This window comes from Pagrus pagrus (assembly GCF_965226575.1).
Source record: "Pagrus pagrus genome assembly, chromosome: 12".
NCBI lineage: Eukaryota > Metazoa > Chordata > Actinopteri > Spariformes > Sparidae > Pagrus > Pagrus pagrus.
Window position 1 is genome coordinate 6951633 of NC_140196.1, and position 11119 is coordinate 6962751.

Consider the following 11119-nt stretch of genomic DNA (forward strand, 5'->3'; position numbering starts at 1 on the left):
TCTACAGTCGCTAAGAAGTGCGAGAGGCATGCTCGCACGCCAGAGAAGACACGAGTGCTCCAGTACAGCTGACTTCAAATCAATCCGGCTCATCGAGACGCTTCAACATTATGTCAAATTCTAACCGCTGCAAAATAAAATGTATGAAAAGAAGTCGAGGTGAGCACAATTATATCCGAAAATAAAGCAAAATGAAAGGGACCGCATACAAATGATGGAAAATGCTGGAGGCTGCAGACATGAACAATTTGAAAAACACACCACATGTGCTCTTATCTTTTTCCTGTTGTTACCAGGATACCTGCATGAGTGACCTTACAGGATCCCCGTTTTTTGTTATGCATGACAAACAGGGTGCTCCACACAGAAAAACCCAGCTCAAATGACACAAAAAGTGACTTTATTTACATAAAATGTCTTCAGATTGTTGCTAAATGAGGATTATTTGATTCACCATCACTGAAAATCCAATGGCGTCTAAATCTAAGTTACAATCTGAGTGATGAATCATCTTTATCTCCACTGAACCTATAAAAAAAAAAAAAAAAAAAATCAATCATGTCAGCATCTCCTGTTAATAATGATCCCAGACAATGCTCGCAGCCGCTTTCGCTCAGGAAAAAGCTTGCAACGTTTTAATTAAAAATGCATCGGAGGCTGGTCTCATTCACACTGCTTCTCCCTGTAAGTCTCCAGATTGGCAGCATGCTGGTTTTTCATATATAAAAACCAGGGACTGGCTGGCGTTGCTAGGCAACACAAAAGAGTCAAGTGCATTTGTTTATTGGCCAATAAGAATGCAGACAAAGTTTCAAGGTTTCGGAGGAAGGTCCTGCAATAATGTAACTCGGAGAAAACAATGAAGCCGAGGATCCTCTAATAACGACCTTTTATACGTTCGAGTGAGAGTATAAACAGAGCGAGGTACAAAGACGTCTCCAGCACGGAGCTCATCGACAGCTCTCAGCTAGGAAAGATGTAAAAGGAGGCTGGTTTGCTTTCTGGTTTCAACATAAAAATGATCATTTGATGTCTTTTTTCTTATTTAAATGTAAAAGCTAAACAGGATTGTCGACACTGAACACGACCGTTTTCACTTTGGCGATATCCCTGGTAGGATCAGGTTTGTTTGTACATTTTGTTCTGATAATAATAAAAAGAGAACAAAAGACACCCCCTTTTTTTTTTTTTATGTGTCCACACTTGTGGGCCCCCAAGCACTCCTGCCACCCACAGGACCGGGACAGAAACACACATCACAGCCACAACCAGGCGAATACGCTCCTTTACTTGTCCTGAATTAAAAAAAATCAAAGCTACTATGACCTTGTGAGAAGAGACGTATTAACACTCGAGGATGCTTGAGTTTCTAATCATTATGTCTGAACAAATAAAGTCTGCTATCAAGAGTCCAGGCAGATGGTTTCACAGAGAAAGAAACCAGTGACGACTGTGTAAAAGAAAGTGCACAACAGGTGAGAAATCGCATCGGACACATTGACAAGAGCGCAGACCTTGTGTAATGCATCTACTCCCTCCTCGTTGTTATTACTATCTGGGCACCCAGCCTGGCGTGATGGTATGCCAACTGTTCCCCCGCTGTCTGTATTGGCACCCGTCAGCGGCACCCTGGCACCTCGGTGGGACTCTGGGGGAGGGAGAGGCCGTCAGCAGTCAGCATGTGGCTACATGTGGTCAGGAGGAGCAGAGATGAGGAGAGAACATGCCTGATCGTCATCATCGTCATCATGAACAGATGCACATCAACTCTGTTGTCAGACAGAAGCTGCACCTCGAAGCAGATTGCGCTCGGTATCAAATGATGACAAATATCGAAGCCGGGTCGTCTCTGATATCATCTTGTTGATGGTAAATAATTTGCAGCGATGTAGAGAAAAAGAGCGGCTGCTGTCACTAGTTAATCTACACTGAGAAGGAGAGAGCTGTACACATGATCAGCGAATGCAGCGTCATTAACAGAAGAATTATAAAGTCATCAATAAGGATTCTGATCATGTTCGTCTCACACAGATTCACTGCTGTATAAACAGACATCCAGATGATTCACAAATGATCAACGGTGTGTTCCTGTTCCTCTGATTTCAGTGGCCTTTAGATACCGAAGCTAATCAGGAACGTAATTAGAGTAGACTACAGTAAAAGCGAAGCAGCAGAACTAGAGTTGCATTGTGGGTAATGTAGGCTCAGGTTTTGAAAAGGAAGAAGAATGTGTGGAGTAGAAAACGGTGATATCTCTGCTTCTGCTTTATCGATTTTCATCATCTGTTTGTGTACAACAGTGGATTTCTTTTCTTTACCCACAATGCAACTTAGGCCTCCGGTGATGTCACTCAGTGGGAGTGACGTCACCGGAGGCAATTGGTCAGATTACATGCAGCCGCCTCTGGAGCCTCAAAAAGCTTTATACTGCTTTTTTCACGTATGCAATAGGACGCCCCAAGACCTGAGAACACACTTAGGTGAAAAACTGGTGTAAAATTGGTCGTTGTCCTTTAAAAAGGCCAAAGGAGAAGGACAGGTGGCACGACTGAGTTTACGACTCGGTCACATTAAAGGTGCAGTACGTAGCTTTGGGGAAGACATTTTAATCAGAAGAGAAAGAGCTTCATTGACTGATGGTTTTTTTTGTTTTTTTTCATGACTGAACAAACAAACTGACTTCAAAGGACAACAAATTTCATGTTGTTTTACTTTGTTTATGTGTGGCGGACCCTGCCACCTTTCTAGCTTCAAACAGTGTTCTGGGACCTTATTTTCCTCCGAGAACAGCTTGTTTATTCAGTCATGGAAAAAATGTATATTTCTGAGTTTGTATTATTTCCTCATTAATATTGTAAATATTAAAAGTCTCAGTTTGAATCTTAACAACTCGGACACATGAAACATCTTTACAATCTCTCCCACGCTACACAGCATGCTGGGACCTGGCACGTGTCGGGGGCAACTCAACTCTCGCAATTGCCAACTTCATAGTGCATCTCGTTTACTTTTATTTATGCAGTTCTTCTGCAATCAAATTAGTTTTTACACTGAGAAAAAGTCACACCTGAACTGCAGGAGTTGACAAAAGAAGGTTGTTGAAAAAACGTTTCATATTATGTTATAAAACGTTTTTGTAAGGCAATGTGTACATTGTTCACAACATAAGATGGTGCTTCGGGAGGTTGGAGGCAGCATCAAATCAATTAAACTTTTGTGTGAAGTCACTTGCATTTGAATGCCGAAGATGGAAAATGTAGCCATTCACTGTCTCGAAGTGTATTCAGAGAAGTCAAGGTGATACATCTCAGCTCATGCAGCTGTGTAAGAGGGAGATTTTACATTCATGTTTAATGCACATACGAGGACCATTTAATCCTGAAAATGTTCACATTTTGAAAAGGCGCCACTATATCAGATAGATAAAGACATAAAAGTGGATGCCATGATGTCGGGACCTTGGATTATGAATTATAGCATCAAACATGAGGGCAAAAATATGCATCATGTCATTATTTCAGAACAGATCAAAAAACCTTTATCTACTACTCGATAATTAATTTATCGCTAATTAATTGCTTGGACAACAGAATCCAACTTTGCATAATTAAATTTTTCACCTAAAGTGCTTCAAATATCCAATTTATAGGGAGATGTTCATGTGTCTAATCTGATAAAAATGTTTACTATGATTAAACTCATGTAATCTTTTGTCAACTCCGACGGATCCACACGAACACTCGCTGCAACACAAGACGGCATTTCACAATAACTGGACGAGAAAATCATTTTCAAGCATCTTTGTTTTTTTACGTTCATAAAAATGTCTCAGATTGTATTTACAGAAAAAAAAAACATACTTAGGGTCACAATGAACAATAGTTTGAGGCCTGAATAATATCATAGCACATCATTCATTTTTTTTTTTTTGGCAAATAATACAGACTTCAGTCCGAAATACCAGACAAATGTTGGTGGCCGATTTGAACTACATAAATAGTGTGCAGCACAAACACCGCTGAAACAACTTGACATCAACATCGGTCTTTTTCATATATTATTATAATGTAGAAAACTTGCAGTTTACATGAAAACGGAACAGAAATATGATACATGATCTTTAAGAATAATCCATGTTTTTTCTTCTTTCTTTTTTTTAATGCATGATGTGAGACAGTCGAGTCTCGTCGATGCCGATTCACTTCAACTGAAATCAGAGTTCACCGCGATGGTAAAAATGAGCACACTGGTCAAATGAATATTACTTCTATATTCGACAAACTGAGGCCGACCTCAGTGAGACACATAAAGCACAGCAGACACGTTTCGCCAAAATGGTACCAGCAGCACAGCCAGATGTTCCAGATGAAATAAATAGCACAGGCATATAAAAGTGAAATGAAATACAAGTAAAACACAGAGGTATAGGTAAGAAAGCTGAATTCTTTTAGTTTGATGTGTCGCTTAAGAAAAGTATGAATTTGGAGTTTGAAAGTTGCACTATACAAGTGTGATTGAACCCAAACGAACGTCTAGCTCCATTTCATCTGCTGGGCTATACAACCAGCCTCCGACCTGCTCTATTTACATTGAAGACGACCTCATAGTCATACATCAAGGTAACTTAAAGTTAAGAATCAAGACCAACATGTCTCGTAAAGTGAGAATGAAAGAAACCTCCGGAGGTTAAAAAAACAAAAACAGGGCTTTTGTTCTTCAGCACATCGCCTCCCGCTGGAGGAAAACTGAAATCTGTAACACTTTAACAGGTGAGGGACTGGTCAAGTCAGAGAGGAGCCTTTAGCTGAAGATGAAACTGGACAGTCATTACTAGGTGGTCTTCACCAGATCGTAGACGTGGATGTGGACATCATCGTCATATTTGATGTAGTACACCGTGGGTTTAGCCGGGACCTGGTAGATGACCAAGCCCGTCCTCTTTAGGCCGTTATCTGTGACGTACTCCACCTGTTTACCCACAAGGCTCTCTGGCTCCTCACCTGGCTTCCTGTCTGCCGGCAGCAGATGTTTGTTTTCTGGGTGATAGACGAGAGAAACAAGAGTCATAATAAGACCAGCGTAACAGGAGCATGTGACTTCTTCAATCGTTTCTCAGCAGCCATACTTGAAACAGGGCTACAGATTAACTTGTTTCACCATCGTCCCTTAACGTCCCCGAAAGCATTTACTATCCTGACGTCAGTGTTAACCTTGTTAATATCAAAATGTTGCTTCTCCGCTTGTTTATTATCATCTACAGCTATTAGTCAAAGGTGCACTACGTAGTTTTGGAGACAAACCTTCATTTACTAATTTTCATGACTGAATAAACTAAAAACACAAACTGTCCTATTCTTCGTAGGTCCGCCTCTGAGTAGGATTTTGAGTAGCCAAATCACCAGTGATAACGGGACGATGCTAATCGTGATGCATGTTTGCAAGATAACCTCAGACACTAAATGATCTACAATTTGAAACTAAACTTTAACCCCCACCCAACAAGTTTATTTATTCTCCTCTCCCAGTCTCCTCTAATTCCTCGTCTCTTAAAGATAAGACACGACATGATAAGACATGATAAGTACCCATAACAAGAAATGCTCTTACAATTGAATCGAGCCAAAAACTCTGCACAAAATCTTCCAAAAAGAAAAAAAGGCAGCATAGAGATTGGACTCTTTTTTTTTTCCCCAACGCTGACTATGTAAATTTGTCCTGCTCTCTTCCTCCCACCTTTTCCAGGAGCATCTGAAATTTGAAACACTGACAGATTCATGCACACAAACAAGAAAGCTCTCATTGCTGTACCAGATTCAGGCAGGACGCGCAGATCCCCGTCCTTATAGTCGTCCCACAGCTGGTACATGTACAGCACCGGGTCCTTCTCGTAGGTGATGTAATACCAGTGGGTCATGATGGGGGCTCGGGACAGCACCATGCCTCGCCACTCGTTTTTCTCACCGTCCTCCTTCTCGAACAGATGCTCCACAGCTCGGCCCACCAGCTCCTCCGCCCCGGGAGGCACCTTGATCTTATTGTTCACTGCGGGAAGAAGACACTTTGATAAGCCCGTTAACTGGAAAACTTTATGGCGCCCACATGGCACATTATAGTGGGGCATTAAAATATTATTACATTATCTTACAGTGCTGAGAAAGCACCGATAAAATCCCTAAAACGGACAGACTATCAGTTTTACTTAATATCAGTTTTATTTTAGGTCACTGAAGGAAGACATTTTTTAAATTTGCCAGACAAAACAATATCTGTCAAAAGTTAAAAATACCACTCCTCAATGCTCTCCAGTTTACAAAATGCACACCCGAGCAAAGCTTAAAGACATCCATGATATGAAAGAGACGTTGTAGCGCTCACCAACTTTCTCGGTCAACACCTGCAGGTTGGACACCCGACTATCTTTGAAGAGCTCGATGCCGTATACGCAGTCGAAGCCGTCATATTTGACCATGTAGAGGGAGCTGTTCACGGTGAGGCGCTCCAGAACGGTGCCTTTCCACTTGGTCACGTTGCCCTTCTCCCTCCAGGTGTGTTGAATCCTGCGGCCCAGCAGGTTGTCGGGGTCTGGGCTCAGGGTCGACGCCGAGGTTTCACTCAGCTCTCCACTGCTACGCTTCCTGTGAGCGCGTCGGAAATAAGGTCCGTATTAGTGGTAATATATTAGCTGTGGATCGAAAGTAGGATGAACATTTTATAAGTACCAAGGGCACTCAATGGAGAGCACTCTATTCTATGGAAATGTTAAATATGCACTCAAGCGTCAGGCTATCAGAGAATAGGTGCTACAGCTTATCCAACTGGTGTCATATTTAGTCATCATCCCACTGATGAAAACTTGCTTTAGTGCCTCTAAACATCACAGTGTGGGTAGCAAACAATCCGTGTGAAGATTTATCTGGGCCAATATTACTGTAAAATGACTAATTTAGCTTATTAAATAGTGTCTGTAGTGCTTATGATGTGCCAATGCCTAAGACCCCACAGATGCTTGGCAGATTTAGCATTGCAAACACAGCCCAATCACACATAACATTATTCTTAATCATCATCCAAGTACAGGGGCCAAATATGCCAGACTGAATTACAAAGAATGGATCACAAAATGAAATGATGCATTACATAAACCCATTCACTGTAATCTACTCAGTCTAAATTCCGTTCCGCTTTGGTTCAGAGCTGGATTTAGCAAGTGCATAATATAAAGTATGTCAGACCGTTGTGGAATCGTGTTAAAATCGAGTTAAACGCCACTGCTTTTGGCCTGAGGGCCCTCGTTAAAGGTAAAAAAAGAAAACCAAGAAATGACAAAAAATGATCAACAGAAAGTGAAGAAATAAGAGTTTTGACATCACGTTAAAGACGTCTATGTATTGTGTTGCAGAGACATCTACTGGAGTTTGCATGCTAACCAGCTAGCCCTGGCGTGTCCTCCCTCCTAATACTGTCATTACTGTTTCTGAGCTCCCAGTCAAGACCGCTAACTGCTGCTAACTGTAGCTGCTGTTAGCTAGTTAGCCCAAGGATGTTATAATTATACCAGGACACAGCCATGGAGGCGAAGTCCCATTCATTTCAATGAAAGCTGCTCAGTGGCGCATGAAGCCAAAATAACTCGACTGTCTTCCTTATAGCTTCTGCATTGTGGTGCATTACAGATTTCTTTGAATAGAGATAAAATAATTTAATCGTGTGGCTCTTCTATACTTTCCAAATGTTATCGGACCGAATGTCTCAAATTATGACAGTCAAACCAGTCATGTGGGGGATTGTGGCGCTCAAAAAAATGTGTCTGCCGTTTAACAGCTGCTTCTTTCACAATGTAATCTTATGGGGAAAAGTCTTTTTGGGACCCAGCGCACCACGTGACGATGTAATTACACAGTTTGGCCACTATGAAAACTGTCTTCAAACGCTGGCGCTCGTCCTGGGGGCCTGAGTTAGCCGCGCAGCTAGCGGTTACTATGGTAATATGGAGTATGAATTCCAAAGGTGGCTAATTCTTACGTATTGCGGCTTTAAGTTTTAGTTTTGGTCGATAAAATGTCCAAAAATTACGAAAAATTCCCAGAACCCAGTGTGACATTCATTCATTCATTCATTCATTCATTCATTTGTCCAACCAACAGTCCAAAACCAAAAGACTCAAAAGTATTTGTCTTATTTAAATAAATTTTGATCAACTGACAGATTAATCGATTTATCCTTACAATTTGAGTTTAATTCAATACAGGAAACACTGGGATTAAAGCTGTTGTTAAAGTCATTAGGTCTTGTTTACAGATCAGTTCAGAGTCTTTGCTGTTGTGTCATTAAAGGTGCACCAAAGGTCAGCAGAGTGTAGTCACAAGTGATCCTACCTGCCCCGCTTCTTTGACATGTTTCCATAAATTCACACAACCCTGTGAGACACAAGACAGACCAGTTAGTGAATATGACAGCGCCATGACACCTGACAACCTCATGTATATAAACAAAAACACATTTCAGCAGTTTGCGCTGCGGCAGACAGACTTGTTACTCTAAACTCAGTCAACAACAACGGTGCAAATTAGCCAACCGGATGTAAACAACGCAACTGCGGCAAGCCCGATGCTAACGCTAGCTAACGTAGCTGAATGCTAAAGAAGCGTAACGTTTCAGGATTATACATTTGCACAGCTGACATGTATAAACGTTTCAACTTCACCGAGACGAGCTGAATAAACGCCGACGTGTCGAGTGTCGGCGGCTGTGTGTCCCCCCACGGTGAGTCTAAAAATGGAAACAGCTAGGTAGCCAGCGTTAATGAGTCCCCTCAGTCACTGTTTATTTTTAATGAGTTACATTTCTGAGCGTTTGGCTGCTGTACTTCGACACATCAGCTAGCCGAACAAAAGGAAATGCATCGCCATGTAAGCGCTGATTTTTTTTTTTTTTTTGCACACTGGCTGTAGCTGCTACATTTTTACGACATAAACAAGAAGCGACTGTCAGAAAAAATTAATTGACATTTTTTTAATGCGGTCGACGAGTTCAAACCGGGCGGGAGCCGGCGGAATAAACTGTTTTGCCCTACCTGATCAATAATTTCACATGTGTTTGTCTTTGCAGAGCAGATTCCACCACCTAACGTAGGCTAGATACACGGAAACGAGCCGCTGACTACTACAACCACCAGAAGCACCGCGCTGCTCGCAAAGCACGCTGGGAGTTGAAGTCAGTTAACGTTCTTCCCTTTGAATGAGTCCACCTCGTGAGCCACGTTGCACTCACCTGTACACACGCTGGTGTTTAATGTGTTTGACTCAGTTGGATATTAAAACCCGAAACATTTTGTTCTTTTTGGATGTTTAGGATACACGTGAGTTTACAAAGTCTGGAAACTACATTTCCCATCACTCCCCTATAGATTCAGTCCACATTTTTCCCTCTGTCTGACTGCCTCACATTTCCAAGGAATTTCTGTCTTACACGCCTCCCAAATACCAAGTAAGCAGTAATTAGTCAAATGCAGAGCTGGAGGCCTTTAAAGGCACATTATTGGATTTAATTAAATATACAAAGACATCATTTGTCAGGCAGTAATGTTTAGCCTACAATTATATTCTTTTCATCCACACTTCATTCATTCTTTATTTATAATTTTATACCCCCAATTGCATGCATTTGATCTCTTACTGTAATTAAAAAACAATGTAATATCCTTTAAAGTAATATTAGTCCTAAAAACACACAATTGACTTTTGTGTTGCCTATGAATAAGGTCAGAATAGCTGAATAGTTCAAGATTATTAGGGGGGATATTAATAATACAAAGGATTAAAGAAAGGCACACCAGTCTAATATCATCTGTTACACAAGTGTTACATATAGTTGTATAGCAATGTAACATTTATTAATTTAATCTGGTATTTAATCATTCATATGGTATTTGGATCCTTTTTTTAAAGGCGTGGTTATACAGTTAAACACACAAGCACTGTCACACTTGGATGCTACAATCACTGAGGGAAAGGTCGACTTCCATGACGCTGAAATGCTTTTTTCCACCACAAGATGTCATACTAAACACAAACTCGCTGCCACCGGCTGCCCTAACAGCCCTCAGATGATGGACTGAGCAGTGTGGAGAGTGAATGATGCAGTACCCTTGGTGCCTGTCTGTGTGCTTTTTCAGGGTGAAAGCTTTTGGTTTTATCTTGTGCCAAACCACCTGTATGTGTATGACTCACCTGTGATGTGGAGGTGAAAAAACAGTGCCTTAACCTCCTGGTACTGGCAATCACAAGGCAATCAGCAGCAATAATACATGTACATTTATGATTATGCCCCCGTTCCAGCGACAAAAACCTCCTGCCAGTTTTTTTTATTGTTATTTTTTACAGACAACCTATAATTCATTCATTTATTCAAATGTTTATGTTAATTTCTCTCATTTTAGTGTAAAATTAGAGGACTTTGACACACAACAGCCCTTTTACCAAACACAATATACATTTTAAGACAATCAGAACATTAAATAGAAAATAAGCAAATTAAGTAACATGAATATTGACGGCAAATCAATCAAATAACACTCCAAATGACCTGTGTTGCTGTGTGCCATTGAGTCAGTGTTTTAAAGGCTATCACGTCACATTTAAATTGGAAAATATCTGGACTTAAGTGCTCCAAATCTTTTCCTTGCCGTGTGAAAGCTTTGCCACAGCGGTAACACTTTATTTCAAAAGGAAACAGACACCTTTTTCAACTCTCCCCGTCCGAGTGTTTCCCTGTTGTATTACTGTTGCTGCCGCTGGCGCAAACACAGTGTTAGCAACATGACTGCCGCTATCAGCCTGGCTACGGTCCAAAGCACAAAACAACCGTAAGAATCCAAATTTGAGCAAGAAACTCTGATCTCAGTGCTTTGAAAGGGCAGAGTAACACACTTGGGGTTTATTGCTTACTGATCAGCGAGGGAACAGACTTCAACACAACACCGGCGCTCTCCATCGAGTGAATGCCCGTCTCTTCACCTTCTTTGCCTCCTCCATCTTCTCCTTATACACTGTAGAGTTTCCAGATACTCCAGTTGTTCCACCGTTACCTGGGGATAGTGACCGGGGAGACCGATGCCTCT

The 11119-nt window shown here is 41.3% G+C and overlaps 1 protein-coding gene across 2 annotated transcripts; it reads right to left on the reverse strand.

Annotated features, from left to right (window-relative positions):
- Nucleotides 1–3785: 3785 nt before the first annotated feature.
- LOC311265976 (spindlin-1-like) lies at nt 3786–9160 on the reverse strand. Of its 2 annotated transcripts, none has more exons than XM_084368153.1 (5): nt 9074–9160; nt 8376–8417; nt 6376–6635; nt 5809–6042; nt 3786–5036 (listed from the first exon to the last, which is right to left on the reverse strand). In XM_084368153.1, exons 2-5 carry the CDS (start codon nt 8393–8395, stop codon nt 4831–4833), a joined length of 720 nt encoding a protein of 239 aa, XP_084224279.1. In that variant the 5' UTR covers nt 8396–8417; nt 9074–9160; the 3' UTR covers nt 3786–4830. The 2 variants fall into 2 exon arrangements, with proteins under 2 accessions (XP_084224279.1, XP_084224280.1); XM_084368154.1 differs by lacking the exon at nt 9074–9160 and adding an exon at nt 8705–8828.
- Nucleotides 9161–11119: the final 1959 nt, after the last annotated feature.

Excerpts from the sequence above, each read along its gene's own strand:
- LOC311265976 (XM_084368153.1), bottom strand. The coding sequence starts at position 8,395 with ATGTCAAAGAAGCGGGGCAG. Across the intron at positions 6,043-6,375 it reads GGTGTTGACCGAGAAAGTTG|TGAACAATAAGATCAAGGTG; the intron begins GTGAGCGCTACA and ends TTCTTCCCGCAG. Across the intron at positions 5,037-5,808 it reads GCGCGTCCTGCCTGAATCTG|AAAACAAACATCTGCTGCCG; the intron begins GTACAGCAATGA and ends TCTATCACCCAG.